General features: G+C 40.1%; 1 protein-coding gene across 22 annotated transcripts in view; it reads left to right on the plus strand.

The window, feature by feature from the left end:
• LOC147151834 (protocadherin alpha-C2-like) overlaps positions 1-19,227 on the plus strand; it is a 185,482-nt gene that overhangs the window by 93,819 nt on the left and 72,436 nt on the right. The window contains exon 1 of one of the 22 annotated variants that reach the window (XM_086019147.1): positions 888-3,024. The exons of 18 other annotated variants lie outside the window; for them this stretch is intronic. In XM_086019147.1, the coding sequence (XP_085875273.1) occupies positions 1,045-3,024 (1,980 nt within the window). In that variant the 5' untranslated portion in view covers positions 888-1,044. Of the gene's footprint in view, positions 1-887; positions 3,025-3,952; positions 6,456-9,644; positions 12,185-14,235; positions 16,721-19,227 lie in introns of those variants that run through there. 3 more of the 22 variants (XM_086018846.1, XM_086018863.1, XM_086018910.1) reach the window with 3 other exon arrangements.

Genomic DNA, 19,227 nt, shown 5'->3' on the forward strand with positions numbered 1-19,227 from the left:
CTCCAAACGAAATCATATTTTCCGCATGGGGAAAAATAGGACGGGAGGATTAATCTTGGAATTAGCAAACGGGGATGTTCATACAAATTGATGACAATTGTGGAGGAGTACCAAAGCATAGCATCACAGGTGACATCATTACATGTGTTCAGTCAGTTCAACTGGTTCATTACCCTCAATGTTAATAAAACATTACTCAGAGAGCAGAAGACTAATGAGTGTGCAGTGAGGGGAGAAAATATACATTTCAGTACTGTTTTATGAAACAAGAGTACATTGTGTGCAGTAGTTTCCAATTTGGGGGTCAGGAAAAAAACACTAAAATCCCACAAGATTTCTCATTCACTGTATGAATACATCCCTATCATTGTTGTTTTTTGTTTTTTTTTTTAATGGCTGCTTGAGAAGCATCATGAAAGATTCACTCGCCCCTGCGCATAACCACTTTGACCACCAAGCGTCGCTCTTTATCTATCAGAGGAAGAGCCGCTCTTCTATGCATTGAGGCCCCTCCCGCTTTCAGATGCTGGGGATATCTATTCAGTCTTTGTTATAAAGAGGCTGAGGACGGAGGAACAAACACAGGGCTCAGGCTAAAATAAGGAAGTCTTTTTAATTCATTCTTTGCTCATATTGGACATAAGCATGCCTTGCAGACTGAGCTATTTTGGGATCTATTTTGGGCTTCTCCTACTGGAATCTTACTGGGAAACAGCGTCTGGACAGCTTTCTTATTCCATCTCGGAGGAGTTAAACCCCGGCACTCTCATTGGAAACATCGCCAGGGATTTACATTTAAATGTACAGGACCTAGAATCTCGTTTGTTTCAGATTGTTTCCACCACAAAGAAGAAATTCCTTGAGGTAAATCTAAAGACTGGAGCACTCTATGTAAATGAGAGAATAGACAGAGAGGAGCTCTGCACAGAGGAGGTGAAATGCTCCATCAGTGTGGAGGCTGTAATAAACAACCCTTTAAAACTGTATCGCATTGATGTAGACATTTTAGATGTGAATGATAATGCCCCTTTGTTCACCACAAAAATGCAAAATTTATATATCGCGGAGAGCACATTGACAGGGGTTAAATTTGCATTGTCTGAAGCCAGTGATGCAGATGTTGGTAAAAACAGCATCAGCACATATAGATTAAGTCCAAATGAACATTTTTCACTAGCAGTGCATAAAGCAGGCGGCGGCGTGTCTGCTGAGCTGGTGCTGAAGAAAGCTTTGGATCGAGAGAAGCAGCCACTCATCACCATGACACTGACTGCTGTAGATGGGGGGAGTCCACCAAAATCAGGAACCTCTCAACTTATAGTAAACGTTTTAGACAACAACGACAACATCCCGACATTTAGTGAATCTCTGTATAAGACAACACTAAGAGAAAATGCACCATTAGGCACTAGAATCATAACATTGAACGCCACAGATGCTGATGAGGGTTTAAACAGCGAGATTGTCTATTCATTAAGAAGCAAAGATCAAGATCATGTATTGGATGCATTTGAAATTGAAGGTCAAACGGGTGCAATTAAGGTGAAAGGTCACATCGATTATGAGGAAAAAAGAGCATACGAGATAAGGGTGGAGGCCACTGACAAAGGCAGCCCTCCCATGTCTGCTCATTGCAAAGTGCTGGTTGAGGTTTTGGATGTCAATGATAACACTCCTGAGATCACGGTGACATCGCTGCACAATGCCGTGCCAGAGGATGCCGTTGTGGGCACTGCAGTCGCACTGGTGTCGCTCTTGGATAAAGACGCTGGCGAAAACGGTCATGTAACTGTACATATTCAAAATAAAGTTCCATTTAAATTAGAAGAAAATTACAAAAACTATTATTCGCTGTTAGTTGATGAGCCGCTAGACAGAGAGAGTGCGTCACACTACAACATCACCATAGTTGCCAAAGATAAGGGAATTCCACCTCTATCCAGCACCAGTGGAGTTCATGTTCAGATTTCTGATGTAAATGACAATGCTCCTCACTTCTCAGAGACCCTCATTAATGTTTACGTCAAAGAAAATAGTCAAACAGGAGCAGTAATTCATAGAGTGACAGCAGTTGATTATGACACTGATGAAAATAGGAATGTGGCATACTCATTTGTGCAAAGTAGCACTTATGCGATGCCGCTAACTACAATGATAAATATCAACTCAGAGAGTGGAGACATTGTAAGTTTGAAGTCTTTTGACTATGAGAAGTTAAAGACTTTTCAGTTCAAAGTTCAGGCCACAGACTCTGGTGTTCCTCCACTCAGCAGCAACGTGACTGTCAATGTTTTTATCCTGGATGAGAATGACAACAGTCCCGCTATTCTTGTGCCCTATTCTGAGCATGGCTCCGTTAATAGTGAGAGCATCCCTTATTCTGCTGAAGCAGGATACTTTGTGGCAAAGATCAGGGCAGTAGATGCAGACTCTGGATACAATGCACTGCTCTCATATCACCTTTCTGAGCCCAAAGGCAACAACAACCTCTTCCGGATCGGAACCAGCACCGGGGAGATTCGGACCAAGAGGCGAATGAGTGACAATGACCTGAAAAGTCACCCCTTGGTGGTGTTGGTGTGTGATAACGGAGAAGCCCCACTGTCAGCTACTGTGTCTATTGATGTGGTGGTGCTTGAAAGCACAGCTGACATCCACACTCAGTTCAGACATGTGCCCATCAAGGAGGAGAGCTTTTCCAGCTTACACTTGTATCTGCTCATCGCCATTGTGGCCGTGTCGCTTATCTTTCTGGTCAGCCTCATCACTTTAATAGCCTTCAAATGCCAAAGACAGACAGACGGACCCTTCGACAGGTACAGCGCCCCAATGATCACCACCCACCCTGACGGGAGCTGGTCTTATTCCAAAGCTACTCAGCAGTACGACATGTGCTTCAGCTCAGACACACTCAAGAGTGACGTAGTGATTTTTCCCACGCCCTTTCCACCTGTCGAAGCAGAACTGATCAGTATTAATGGAGGAGACACCTTTACCAGGACTCAGACTTTACCAACTGAGAAGGTAAGAACAATATATTGTGCTTTTGTTTAACTCAAGAACATATAGGGGCCAAGGGGAAAAAGGAATTTCCACCACTGTTTCCATATTGCTAAAAGATTAAACCGGTGTGCCGTTCATTTCATTGAATACTTTCACTTAAATATCAGAAAATTATTATTCATGAATTACGTGTTCAGATGCCACTGTATAGTGCCAGGCAGAACAATTGAATCCTCTTCCATTAAATGGCAGAAGGTACAATAAACCAGTTACAATTCATACAACATGGCTTCCTGTGAGTATCAGTTTGTATACAATGAAATGGTCCAGATTTCACACTAAATACATTTATGAGGAAATAGGAACAAAATCCTTATTTTAGTATTCGCATATTTTTGTTTGGTGGTTTCCTGAGAGATTTTCTAGAAGTGTAAAATGGGTGTGTTAGCTCAACAAAGGCGAGGTGCATTTATATGACTAAGGTTTCGAAGTTGCCACGTTCCTTGTTACAGAGCACAGCATCAGGCATGCAACTGTCCGTGGTTCTGAAACGTACACCTCTTTGTGTTGTATTAATCATAACTGAAATAACCATTTAGTAGTATGCTCAAACCTCCTAATTGGCTGATGTCTTTATTCATACGTTGTCTCAGAACAGTATACAGTATCCCTATGTGAAATTGCTTTTGTTTTATTTTCCTTTTTGTTTACATTTGCAAATAATGTAGTCCCTGGCTGGTTGAGATAACTACTGACGTGCAATCTCTGTGAACTTTAAGAAAATAAAATGAGGTTGACTCATGTTGGGCAGTCCTTGCAGATCTTACAGTTAACGCAAATGGCCACACGAGGGCAGTCGAGACCATCATATGTTTAGCGTTCTTGGACTCCTCCCAAATGATAGTGTATATTCAGGCTTTGTCACAAAAATGGTAGAGTGGATGGAGGAATGAGTGCGTCCCTCGGTATCTGTTAAAATCAAATTCTCTTATTATATTTTAATGAAGAATCATCGTGGGGACTTGGAGGGATCTGCTATTTATGGTGGATTCACATCGGATACAAATATGTTGATGCGAAGGACACGCAGCTCCTTGAGGATTTATTTGGCTTTTGTTCTATTGGATTGTTTTTGCACGGCGGCAGATGGACAGCTCTCTTACACTGTTTTGGAGGAGGTAAAGGTGGGCACCTTTGTTGGAAATGTGGCCAAGGATTTAAACTTAAACGTGCACGACTTGGAGGAGCGTATGTTTCAAGTTGTGAGCGGATCAAAAAGGAAATATTTCGACGTGAATGTGAAAACTGGTTTTCTTTATGTGAATGAGAGAATAGACAGAGAGGAGCTTTGTGCTCAGGCTGCAGCATGCACCGTCAATGTAGAGGCGGTTATGAACAAACCTTTAAAGCTGTATAGACTGGAAATAAATATAGCCGACATAAATGACAATGCGCCCTATTTCATTGAGAGGCTGCAGACACTTAACATTGCGGAGAATACTTTGCCTGGGGGGACTTTTGGTTTCATTGGGGCGTCAGATCTCGACGTTGGAAAGAACAGCGTTACTGCCTACAGGATTAGTCCTAATAATTATTTTTCCCTTGATTCGCACAAAGGGGAGGGTGTGGCTTCTAAGCTTGTGCTGCAGAAGCCTTTAGACCGAGAGAAACAACATTCTATGACACTTTCAGTGACTGCAGTGGATGGCGGAAATCCACCTAAATCGGGCACGTGTCAAATTTTGATCAATGTTTTAGATAATAACGACAATGCCCCTTTGTTTAGCAGTTCTTTATATAAAACGCGGATTTCAGAGAACTCACCAATAAATAAAACGGTCATCGCACTAAATGCATCCGATGCAGATGACGGCATGAATGGTGAAATAGAATACTCGCTGAGGAGTAAAGGGCAGGACCGTGTTTTGGATTTATTCGAAATTAATCCTAAAACTGGTGTGATTTTCGTCAAAGGAAAGATAGACTATGAAGAAAATGCGGCATTTGAGATCCATGCAGAGGCCACTGACAAAGGTCATCCTCCGATGGCTACTGACTGTAAAGTCCTGGTTGAAGTGGAGGACATAAATGACAATGCTCCCGAGATTAGTGTGACGTCACTGCTAAACTCAGTCAAGGAGGATGCTGAGATCGGCACTGCTATTGCTCTCGTTTCTGTGCTGGACAAGGATGGAGGAAGGAATGGGGTTGTCAAAGTTGCAATTGCAAATGAGACTCCATTTAAATTGGACACAAATTATAAAAACTATTATTCATTAACAGTAAATGGCCCGCTTGACAGAGAGACTGAGGCCAATTACAACGTCACTATTGTTGCACTTGATGAAGGGAGTCCATCTATGTCCAGCACCAGTGTAATTTATGTTCGTATCTCAGATGTTAATGACAATGCGCCTCACTTCTCAGAGCTCCTCATTAATGTGTATATCAAAGAAAACAGCCCACCCGGAGCAGTAATTCATAGAGTGACTGCTGTTGATGATGACATTGATCAAAATGGGCAAGTGACGTACTCCTTTGTGCAAAGTTACACCGGCTCGATGCCAATAACTACAATGATTATCATTAACTCAGAGAGTGGAGACATTGTCAGTTTGCAGTCTTTTGACTATGAGAAGTTAAAGACGTTTCAGTTTAAAGTTCAGGCCACAGATTCTGGTGTTCCTCCGCTCAGCAGTAATGTGACTGTCAACGTTTTTATCCTGGATGAGAATGACAACAGTCCCGCCATTCTCGCACCATATTCTGAACATGGCTCCGTTAACAGTGAGAGCATCCCCTATTCTGCTGAAGCGGGATACTTTGTGGCAAAGATCAGGGCGGTAGATGCAGACTCTGGATACAATGCACTGCTCTCCTATCGCCTGTCTGAACCCAAAGGCAACAACAACCTCTTCCGGATCGGAACCAGCACCGGGGAGATTCGGACTAAGAGGCGAATGAGTGACAACGACCTGAAAAGTCACCCCTTGGTGGTGTTGGTGTGTGATAACGGAGAAGCCCCACTGTCAGCTACTGTGTCTATTGATGTGGTGGTACTTGAAAGCACAGCTGACATCCACACTCAGTTCAGACATGTGCCCATCAAGGAGGAGAGCTTTTCCAGCTTACACTTGTATCTGCTCATCGCCATTGTGGCCATCTCACTCATCTTTCTGGTCAGCCTCATCACTTTAATAGCCTTCAAATGCCACGGACAGACAAACGAACCCTTCGACAGGTACAGCGCTCCAATGATCACCACCCACCCCGACGGAAGCTGGTCTTACTCCAAAGCTACTCAGCAGTATGACGTGTGTTTCAGTTCAGACACACTCAAGAGTGACATGGTGGTATTTCCCACGCCGTTTCCGCCTGTAGAAGCAGAACTGATCAGTATTAATGGAGGAGACACTTTTACGAGGACGCAGACTTTACCTAACACTGAGAAGGTAAGAGTATAAAAGCATGCTGTTTCTGCCGTGCCTGCCCACCAAGATGATTGTTCCGCCCCCGACTTAAGTCACGGATCTGTAAAAATAAACATTGTTATTATTATTATTATTATTATTATTATTATTATTATTATTATTATTATTATTATTTTTTTTTTATCATTAATATCACTATTATTATTATTATTATTATTAGTAGTAGTAGTAGTAGTAGTAGTAGTAGTAGTAGTAGTATTCCCTGCTGAAGGGAATTAATATGCTAATAATGGGTTGTTTATAATAAGATATTAAAAATACAAGACAACAGTAGTTTAATTTTTTGGGATTAATGATCAAGTCTTATCTGCAACAGCCAATCATGCCTTACTGAAATAATGTAAGGTATGCAGGCTGTGCAGTAAATACGTCAATGTTGGCGTGCAAGAGTCCTGCACAATTTTCAAAGTGAATCTGCAAGTTTTTTTTTTGTGTGTGGCATTTAATCAGCATTCCTTTTATGTATCCAGGACCACAACCATTCAGTGAATTTTAGACCAGTAACAGAATTTTAAAATGTATTATGCAGCTGATTGGGAGCAAGTGTAGAGCCCTTAGAAATGGAGTAACGTGTTCTCATCTCTTTGTTCTGGTCGGAACAGCATTCTCAATGAGCTGCAGCTGTTTGTTGCTCCAGTAGGAAGGCTGCTACAATAATGTAGTTTACTGGAGATAAAAGCATGGATAAGTTTCCCCTGGTCTACTTAGAGCAGGCAATCCATGTTTTTCAGCTGGTAAAAGGCTATTTTAATGATTGATTTGATTGCACTATATAAATAAAGTTGTATTGTATCATTGCTAAAAATCAGGTCGGAGTCTTGTGTCTTGAGGCTTGGGCTTTGGTTTCTAAAGACAATGAGTCAGGTGGTGTTTTCTCACAGCAGTCCTCTTTTCCTTTACTGCTGAAAAATAGTTACCTCCATTTAGTTTCTGTTTAGCTGTAGAAAATTTTGGTTCATCCAGTTGTTAATTTTCTCTAGTGACACAGTATGTTAATTTGACTGCTGTCATTTGGGGACATTGACAAATATAGCTGTGTGTCATCTGCATAACCATGATACCCAACATTGGCATTCTGAAGCATTTGATCAAGAGGTAACATATACAGACTGAACAGAAGGGGCGCAAGGACTGACCCTTGAGGAACCCCACATGTCATGGCCATCTCATTCAAAACTTCCAATGATCACAAAGTAACTCCTTTCCTCCATGATGGACGTAACTATTTTAGTACTGTTGTATTTAATCCCACCCAAGTTTACAACCTGTTCAACAGTATATTAAGATCAATTGCAGCAAATGCTGCACTGAACTCCAATAAGACTAGCCAACACACTTTCCCTGTGTCAGTGTTCAATCTTATGTCATTTAGTACTTCAATAAAGGCTGTTTCTGTACGGTGATGAGATCGAAAACCTGACTGGAACTGATCAAAAATTCCGTTTGAGTTTGATAATTTGTTGAGTTGATTAAAACCCCTTTTTTGACAATCATGGTTAAGACGAGAAGGTTTGAGATGTGTCGATAATTTGCTAACAAGGACATGTGCAGCATTCTCTTTTGAGAATCTACTATCAGAAGTTTAGGAAGCTCGCCTGATTGAACTGAGCAGTTAACATCTTTTCTGTAACTCGGTTTGAACAGATTTCACAGTAGTTTTGAAAAAATAAGATGGTATTGAATCAGGACAGTTAGTTGATGTTGTTAGTTTCAACTGCTGCACCAAATCTGTTATAGTTTTGTGATCCACTGTATGACAATTCTGTCATGGTAATGGAATTACTTCTGGTGATTTTAAGCGGTAGATCATTTTGTAATTTTGCTTGTTCGAGACGTAATGGATTGTATGTTTTCACGAAAGTAGCAGGAACATTCTTTGCATTTATCTGTTGAGAGGATTTCTGGCGCTATTTGATTTGGAGGATTTGTGAGTTTGTGGACCTGCAGCAAAGAGAGTCTGCATATTGTTGTAGTTCTTAATGTTTTCAGAAAAGTTTTGTTGTCTAGATTTACTAAAATTACAAATACATTGTCTGTACAGGTCAATGTAGGGTCTTATACTGGTGGGCTATGTTCACACCGCAGAACAATTCCCATTTTTTGCCCATATGCGACACGTATCTGATTTTTTCACATCACGGATGCGTTGGGTTCACATTAGACGTCACATTTGCTTTTGTAATGTGAACGAGTAAGATCGGATTAAACATACATCACACTCTGCAGTCATGTGAACAGCCCTGCAGTTGAAAGCTGTTTACATGTTTTTTGCATAACAAATTCACAGGCATTCCAGTCAACACAATAGAATGTACCTCTCCTTGGTGCTGAAGTAAGGACCAAACTCTTTAGTGGTTGGAACAACATAATAGTGGCATATGACCAAAACCACTGTAATGATATCTTCATCTGATGTGAGTTATTGTATTTTGACATGTGCACACCTATAAGTCATTTTTTGACCATTTTTGCTTGCTTTTTAATGCTTGTATGTTTGTTTGTTTGATTTTTGTCAACATTATCTCCTCATGGTGCTGGCCAGCTCTACTGAAATCGCCTACACTGAAAAAAAAAATGCTGTGTATCACTTGATTTTATTTTGTCAAGTGGTTGCACATGCTAAAATCATTTGAATCCAGATAGTTTTTTAAGCAGACTATGAATCTACTTTAAAAATGCATCTAGATACAGATGATTTTATTTTGTGCAACCACTTGATAAAATAAGATTGAGTAAATTCAACCATCATATTTTTCAGTGTACCTCCTCAGTATCATGCCATTCTATCCCTGAAATGCATACTGTATGTCAGTACAAAGTATGTGGTTCAGTTATTTTGTCATTTGCGGGGGTGGTGGGGGGAGGTACTTGAGTAATTATTTTATGAAGGTGACGATGTTCAGACAAACCTTTTAGTCTACAGTATGTCTATCATATGGTTACATCGTTGTGTAAAAGTTGCAACGTTTTAATGTTGATGGATGTAAAGTCGTTATTAAACTAATTGCAGTTACATTATTTCGCCACATGGAGGCCCTATAGACCAAGGCATTGTGGAGTCGGTCAGGACACAGCGATTTAGGACTCCTCCCAGAGAAAAAAAAATCGGCAGATTATGCCTCGCTGGTCTTTGTGACAAAGAGACGCGGTGGGAGAAGGAATGCAAATGTACATTTTGCAAAACAAAAGATGATTCCATTTATTATAATCAAACTTCTCAAGGATTTTATATATTTCTTTTTATGTTTTGCTTGACATCGTTTGAATTGGATAGTGCCCTTATCTGGATGGATATTATGATGTGTTTCTCAAGCAAATCTACCCGTAACTGGATATATTGTGTGGTACTGCTCCTGAAGTGTTTGTATGAAGCGGCCAGTGGACAGCTTTCCTATTCCGTCTCCGAGGAGGTAAACCCAGGGACTTCTGTGGGGAATATAGCCAGGGATCTCAACCTCGACGTGAAGACTTTAGAATCTCGCTTGTTTCAGGTTGTCAGCAATTCTAAGACCAAATATTTTGACGCAAATCTAAAGACTGGTGTTCTTTTTGTCTGTGAAAGAATAGACAGGGAGGAGCTTTGTGCAAAGGCTCCAAAATGTACCATAAACGTGGAGGCTGTAATCAATAACCCTTTAAATCTTTATCGCTTGGAAGTAAATATAATAGATATAAATGACAATTCGCCCGTATTTTCTGAGGATGTGCAGTTACTTGACATTGCAGAAAGTACATTACCGGGACTTAAATTTGGCTTAATTGAGGCAACGGATTTGGATGTTGGAAAAAACGGTATTCATACATACAAGCTCAGTGCAAACGAATATTTTTCTTTAGACATCCACAAAGGGGGAGAGAGTGTGTCTGCAGAGTTGGTGCTGCAGAAAGCATTAGACCGCGAGCACGACTCTGTCATACAGCTCACACTGACGGCAGTAGACGGAGGAACCCCACCCAGGTCAGGAACATCACAAATTAGTATTCATGTTTTAGATAGCAATGACAATCCTCCTGTTTTTAGTAAATCATTATACAAAACTAAAATCCCAGAAAATGCACCAAATGGCTCCGCTGTGATCACACTGAATGCAACAGACGCGGACGATGGTTTTAACAGTGAGATACAATACGCTTTGAGAAAAAAAGGACAGGATCATGTTTTAGATTTATTTGAAATTAATCCTAAAACTGGTGTGATTTTCGTCAAAGGAAAGATTGACTATGAAGAAAATTCAGCCTTTGAGATTCACGCACAGGCAACTGACAAAGGCCATCCACCTATGTCCACTCACTGTAAAGTGCTTGTTGAGATAGAGGACCAAAATGACAATGCTCCCGAGATTAGTGTTACGGTACTGCTAAACACAGTCAAGGAGGATGCTGAGATCGGCACTGCTATTGCACTCGTTTCTGTGCTGGACAAGGATGGAGGAAGGAATGGGATTGTCAAAGTTGCAATTGCAAATGAGACTCCATTTAAATTGGACACAAATTATAAAAACTATTATTCATTAACAGTAAATGGCCCGCTTGACAGAGAGACTGAGGCCAATTACAATGTCACTATTGTTGCACGTGATGAAGGGAATCCATCTATGTCCAGCACCAGTGTAATTTATGTTCATATCTCAGATGTTAATGACAATGCGCCTCACTTTTCAGAGCCCATCATTAATGTTTATATCAAAGAAAATAGTCCACCAGGAGCAGTAATACATAGAGTGGCTGCACTTGATGACGATATTAATGAAAATAGTCATTTGACTTATTCATTCATGCGAAGTAATACTGACTCGATGCCGCTAACTACAATGATAAACATCAACTCAGAGAGTGGACACATTGTTAGTTTGCAGTCTTTTGACTATGAGAAGTTAAAGACGTTTCAGTTTAAAGTTCAGGCCACAGACTCTGGTCTTCCTCCGCTCAGCAGTAATGTGACTGTCAATGTTTTTATCCTGGATGAGAATGACAACAGTCCCGCCATTTTGGCTCCCTATTCTGAGCACGGCTCCGTTAACAGTGAGAGCATCCCCTATTCTGCTGAAGCGGGATACTTTGTGGCAAAGATCAGGGCGGTAGATGCAGACTCTGGATACAATGCACTGCTCTCCTATCACCTTTCTGAGCCCAAAGGCAACAACAACAACCTCTTCCGCATTGGAACCAGCACCGGCGAGATTCGGACCAAGAGGCGAATGAGTGACAATGACCTGAAAAGTCACCCCTTGGTGGTGTTGGTGTGTGATAACGGAGAACCCTCCTTGTCAGCTACTGTGTCTATTGATGTGGTGGTGCTTGAAAGCACGGACGACATCCACACTCAATTCAGACATGTGCCCATCAAGGAGGAGAGCTTTTCCAGCTTACACTTGTATCTGCTCATCGCCATTGTGGCCGTGTCGCTCATCTTTCTGCTCAGCCTCATCACTTTAATAGCATTCAAATGCCATAGACAGACAGACGGACCCTTCGACAGGTACAGCGCCCCAATGATCACCACCCACCCAGATGGGAGCTGGTCTTACACCAAAGCTACTCAGCAGTACGACGTTTGCTTCAGCTCCGACACACTCAAGAGTGACATGGTGGTTTTTCCAACGCCCTTTCCACCTGTAGAAGCAGAGCTGATCAGTATTAATGGAGGAGACACCTTTACCAGGACTCAGACCCTACCTAACACAGAGAAGGTAGGCTGAACATATCTTTTCCTGGTTGCTTTGTCATTATGCATGCATTATGCATTTACAGCTCAAACACTACACACAGTAGTAATGGTATCCTGAAAACCAACTAGTGAAAAGCCCCACAATTGCAAATATCTCCTGTTTTAAGTGCAGCTAGTTTACTATGAATAGCACCCTTGACTGCTTATAGGCTAAATATATTTTGGAGTCAAAGCAGCCCATAATCTTAATGTGACATTGCACCAGGCAAAAGAGTGAAGTGGTTTATTTGCCCTGCGTTTTCCATGTTGTTGAAGTTTAACAATGACATTGTAAATTGAGTAGGCCCTACTTATTTGAAACTGTTGACTAATTGCCCTACCTATTTGAAACTGTTGACTAATTGAGACCCAATAATTTGAGGGCATGCTCACCTTAAAAATGTTGTAATTATTTACATCTTACAGTACATACATCACAGGCACAGTATTCTTCAGAATGTGTTTTTTTATTACTATTATAATTTTTTTTTTTGCTTAGTAGATGCCTCAACTATCCTATCATGAAGCTTGCTGCCCATGGTTTTGAACTTATTGTTCCTCATGAATTAATTTATATCTAAGACATACACGAAACAATGGTGTGTTTAATTTACTCAGTTTTATTTTGTCAAGTGTTTACACCAAATAAAATCTTCTGGTTCCTGATACATTACTTAAAACATATATCTGGATCCAGATTATTTTAATTCGTATAACCACATAACAAGGAATATGTCTTATAAAATTTCATAAACCATAATTTCACTTGCTTTCATTGTCATCCCTTATTGTACACTGAAAAAAATGATCGTTGAATTTACTCAATTTTATTTCGTCAAGTGGTTGCATGACATAAAATCATCTGAATCCAGATAGATTTTTTAAGCAGAGTATACATCTATTTTAAAAAATGTATCTGCATAGAGATGATTTTATTTTGTGCAACCACTTGACAAAAATAAAATTTAGGAAATTCACCTATCATTTTTTTCAGTGTGCAAAAATAATTGACATGTATGAAAATCAATTCAAATTGTCTACGCTGAAAAAAAAATGCTGTGCATCATTTAGTCAATTTTATTTCTTCAAGTGGTTGCACAAAATAAAATAATCTGTATCCAGATACATTTTTAAAGTAGATGTATATAGTCTTCTTAAAAAAACTATCTGGATTCAGATGATTTTATTTCATGCAACCACTTGACAAAATAAAATTGAGTACATGCAGAAAAATAATTTGTTCATGCAGTGTAATTTCTTCAAGATTTATAACAGAAAATAAAATTCCACAAACATTTTTCAACCCCCTCAATATGTTTCTACAATGTGAAGGGTAGGGCATGACGATGAAAGCAAGTAAAATTATGGCTTAAGACATATTCCTAAGGCTGTACACATTGGAAAAAAAAATGATGGTTGATTTTACTCAATTTTATTTTGTCGAGTGGTTGCACAAAATAAAAGCATCCGTACGAAGATACATTTTAAAGTAGATGTAGAGTCTGCTTTAAAAAAATGTATCAGGATTCAAATGATTTTAATTGATGATTTGAAAATAAAAGGATTTGTATAGAGATACATTTTAAAGTAGATGTAGAGTCTGCTTTAAAAAATGTACCAGGATTCAAAGGATTTTATTTCTTGCAACCACTTGACGAAATAAATTTGAGTAAATAATGCACAGCATTGTTTTCAGTGTATATTACTTAATTCCTATTTGATTCGGAAACAACGTTACATCAGAACTGCCAATGAATATGTCAATTTTCAGAACCATGGACAGCACGTCTCAAACTGAGTAAATAATGCATAGCATTTGTTTCATTGTACTCTCCGTTCTTATTAAATGTTATAGACATTTATTCTTTACTCGACGGCCGTGTGATGCTGACTGTAGTTCACGCAAACATCCACTAGAGGACAGAGTGGACCGTGGCATTTGAGCACTCTGGTCCACCGCGCGGGGCTCCTCCCAAATGTACGTGCTGTTTGTGGTCTTTGGAACAAAGAAGCTCAGACGGTGAAAGAGACTGTTGCAACGAGGATTGTTAAATTCGGTTTGTTTCGATTTTTCCTTCCCATCAAGTCAATTTTTGCACAATTTATTCCTGTATGCCTTATGTGGATGTATGGAAAGATGCTCGCATCGGACAGATGCTCTGTGCGGATGTATTTGCTCTTCGTGCTGCTGGAGTGTTATTGGGAAGCCGTGTGCGGCCAGCTCTCCTACTCGGTGGCGGAGGAGGTGAATGTGGGCACTACTGTGGCAAATATTGCAAAGGATTTGGGTCTAAATGTCCAAGATTTGGAGTCCCGCATGTTTCAGATCGTTGCGGGAGCGAAGAGGAAATATTTCGAGGTAAACCTAAAGACTGGTGTCCTGTTTGTTAATGAGAGAATAGATCGAGAAGAACTGTGTGGTGATGAAACCAAATGTTCACTCAACGTAGAAACCGTCATAAATAATCCCTTAAAACTATACCGGATTGAAATTACAATATTAGATGTGAATGACAATTACCCAATATTTTCTAGTCATTTACAGATGCTGAACATTAGTGAGACTACGGCAGCTGGATATAATTTTCCTCTGCACCCAGCTCATGATGCAGACGTAGGTAAAAATACTGTAAATTCATACAAGATCAGCCAAAATGAACACTTTTCTCTTGAGGTACAAAGAGGAGAAAGTGTGACCCCTGAATTGGTGCTTCAGAAGCTTTTAGACCGAGAAAAACAGCCCGTGGTCACACTCACATTGACTGCAATTGATGGAGGAACACCAGCTAAATCAGGCACAATGACTATTGTTGTAAATGTACTGGATATAAATGATAATGCTCCTACATTCAGTCAAAATCTATACAAAACTAGCATATATGAGAATATTAAGATTGGCACATCAATAATAGCGTTAAATGCTACTGATCTAGATGCAGGACAAAATGGACAAGTGTTCTATTCTTTCAATGCTGGGGGAAGAGAGAAACAAACAAATATGTTTTTTATTGATGAAAAAACAGGGACAGTAACAAATAAGGAAAACATTGACTTTGAAAAAACAAATGCATTTGAACTCCAAATACAAGCTAATGATGGAGGGGCTTCTCCCTTAACTTCTCATGCCAAATTGCTAATAGAAGTTTTGGACGTCAATGACAATGTGCCTGAAATTTCAGTTACATCCTTATTGAACACGGTGAAAGAAGATGCAACAATTGGCACGGCCATAGCAATTGTCTCAGTGTTGGACAAAGATGGAGGTAAAAATGGCTTGGTGCACTGCAAAATTATTAATGGTTTGCCTTTCAAACTTGAGTCAAATTATAAGAACTCATATTCATTGATTGTTAATGGTCCTCTTGACAGAGAGAATCAATCTGTTTACAATATGAGCATTACAGCAAATGATGAAGGCACTCCCTCTCTTACCAGCACCAGTGTCATCAATGTGCACATCTCAGATGTTAATGACAACAAGCCCCATTTCCCAGAGCCACTCATCAATGTTTATATCAAAGAAAATAGTCCACGTGGAGAAGTAATACATAGAGTGACTGCACTGGATGATGATGTGGATCAAAATGGGCATGTGACTTATTCCTTTTTGCAAAGCAACACTGAACCAATGCAAATAAATACCATGATAAACATTAACTCAGAGACTGGAGACATTGTCAGTTTGCAGTCTTTTGACTATGAGAAGTTAAAGACGTTTCAGTTGAAAGTTCAGGCCACAGACTCTGGTGTTCCTCCACTCAGCAGCAATGCAACTGTCAACGTTTTTATTTTAGATGAGAATGACAACAGTCCCGCCATTTTGGCTCCCTATTCCGAACACGGCTCCGTTAACAGTGAGAGCATCCCCTATTCTGCTGAAGCAGGATACTTTGTGGCAAAGATCAGGGCAGTAGATGCAGACTCTGGATACAATGCACTGCTCTCCTATCACCTGTCTGAGCCCAAAGGCAGCAACAACCTCTTCCGGATCGGAACCAGCACCGGCGAGATTCGGACCAAGAGGAGAATGAGTGACAATGACCTTAAAAGTCACCCTTTGGTGGTGTTGGTTTGTGATAACGGAGAAGCCTCCCTGTCAGCTACTGTGTCTATTGATGTGGTGGTGCTTGAAAGCACAGATGACATCCACACTCAGTTCAGACATGTGCCCATCAAGGAGGAGAGCTTTTCCAGCTTACACTTGTATCTGCTCATCGCCATTGTGGCCGTGTCGCTCATCTTTCTGCTCAGCCTCATCACTTTAATAGCATTCAAATGTCATAGACAGACAGACGGACCCTTCGACAGGTACAGCGCCCCAATGATCACCACCCACCCTGACGGGAGCTGGTCTTACTCCAAAGCTACTCAGCAGTATGACGTCTGCTTTAGTTCAGACACACTCAAGAGTGACATGGTGGTTTTCCCCACACCCTTTCCTCCTGTCGAAGCAGAACTGATCAGTATTAATGGAGGAGACACCTTTACCAGGACTCAAACTTTACCCACTACTGAGAAGGTAGGCTCAACCTTTCTTGGTACTTTTCGAACTGCCTGGTTGTTGGCTTTATTATGCACTTAATAGCTCAACAAATACATACCACTTGAAGTTATGATGGTCTTTTCAAAACGAAATTGTGCAGGGTCACTGCAACTGTAATATGATGACACAGCAATTGAATAAATGGGGGGTTTGATGCAAAAAGCAATTCTGATGTCTTAACAGTTTCATATTTTGAAGACACAGTTGTAATGAAATAACATGTCAAGCAAGGGTTTACTTTCATTTTGCTGTATGCTGTGCATCATAGATAAGGTATAGGAAATGTAACAATAAAGTGATATTGAGGATTTGACATTGAAGTCAGTTGAGCACTTGAGGGTTTTTTTATTTCATCCATCAACATTTTCACATCTACACTTGTTGGAATACGGGTGAAAATGTTACATTATAGCCTTGTTTTGCAATAGCAGCTGACAGTCTTCTATTGTGAGATGTGTTGTCCATGGTTCTGAACACATTTTTATGGTTGTTTATGAATTAGCGTTTTGTTACAGTTAAATATGAATAAATTAATTCAGGGATATATCCATTCAATTTTAATTTGTAATTTGTAACCTTAACTATTCAACTATTCGTACTTTTACAAGTACACTGGGGTTGAGACATGGTGGGAGATATCCTTGTGGAAATATCCTTTCAGTCATAGATATTTTGAGATTAAGATATTAGGGTGTCATGGCTCAGTGGTATTGTGGTGGGAGTTCGATCCCAAGCCATTATGACCATGTCGAAGCGTTCTTGAGAAAGTTGCTCCCGATGCAGCGTCATCAGTACGTAATTGAGGTAAGAGTTTGAAGAGCTTTGAGTACCGAAGGTAGAAAAGTCCTATACAAGTGGCAGTTTATTTACCATTATATATGAAAATAATATCACTTTCTAGAGCCGACCTGTACGTTTTTTAACATGGGATTTTATAGTTTATGCAATGGAATTAAAATTGTATACAATCTAATTGCATCATAGTCGTGTGATGTTGGTTGTACTTCATGCAAATATACACTAGAGGGCACAGTGGACCATGACACTGACGCGTCCTCATCCGCGGCGCGGGGCTCCTCCCAAATATATGTGCTGTTTTTCGTCATTCGAACAAAGAAGCTTAGACGGAGAAAGAGGCTGATACTACGGGGATGGTTACACAGAATAATTATTTCAATTTGTTTAGATTTTCCTTTCATATCAAGTACATTTTTGCATCATTTCTAAATTAATGCCTTATGTGGATTTATGGAATGATGCGCCCGTCGGGCAGATGGAGCTCTGTGCGGATGTATTTGCTCTTCGTGCTGTTGGAGTGTTTCTGGGAAGCCGTGTGCGGCCAGCTCTCTTACTCGGTGGCGGAGGAGGTGAATGTGGGGACCGTTGTGGGAAATATTGCAAAGGATTTAAGCCTAAACGTGCAGGATTTGGAGTCTCGGAGGTTTCAGATCGTTGCGGGAAACAAAAGAAAATATTTTGAGGTAAACCTAAAGAATGGCGTTTTGTATGTTAATGAGAGAATAGATCGAGAAGAATTGTGCAGAAACCAAGCCAAGTGTTCACTCAATGTAGAAGCTGTGATTAATAATCCATTGAAATTGTACCGTATTGAAATAACAATATTAGATGTAAATGACAATTACCCAGTTTTTTCTAGTCTTAAAGAGGTGCTGAACATTAGTGAGACAACTACAGCAGTAGGATCTAAATTCCCTCTGCACCCAGCTCACGACGCAGACGTAGGTAAAAATACTGTGAATTCATATAAGCTTAGCCAAAATGAACACTTTTCTCTTGGGGTACTCAGAGGAGAAAGTGTGACGCCAGAATTAGTGCTTCAGAAGCTTTTAGACCGAGAAATACAGCCCGTGATGACACTCACACTGACTGCAATTGATGGAGGAACACCAGCTAAATCAGGCACAATGACTATTGTTGTAAATGTACTGGATATAAATGATAATGCTCCCACATTCAGTCAAAATCTATACAAAGCTAGCATATTTGAGAATATTAAGATTGGCACATCAATAATAGCGTTAAATGCTAGTGATCTGGATGCAGGCCAAAATGGACATGTGTTGTATTCTTTCAATGCAGGAGGAAGAGAGGAAGAAACAAATATGTTCTCCATTGATGAAAAAATGGGAATAGTTACAAACAGAAAAAATATTGACTTTGAACAAACAAATGCATTTGAACTCCAAATACGAGCCAGTGATGGAGGGGCTTCTCCCTTAACTTCTCATGCCAAATTGCTGATACAAGTTTTAGACGTCAATGACAATGAGCCTGAAATTTCAGTTACATCTTTGTTGCACACAGTGAAGGAAGATGCAACAATTGGCACCGCCATAGCAATTGTCTCTGTGTTAGACAAAGATGGAGGTAAAAATGGTTTGGTGCACTGTAAAATTAGCAATGATGTGCCTTTCAAACTTGAGTCAAATTATAAGAATTCATATTCCTTGGTTGTTGGTGGT

Source organism: Filicampus tigris, chromosome 2 (genome assembly GCF_054856515.1).
Source record: "Filicampus tigris isolate MCC_2025a chromosome 2, RoL_Ftig_1.0, whole genome shotgun sequence".
Classification (NCBI taxonomy): Eukaryota; Metazoa; Chordata; class Actinopteri; order Syngnathiformes; family Syngnathidae; genus Filicampus; species Filicampus tigris.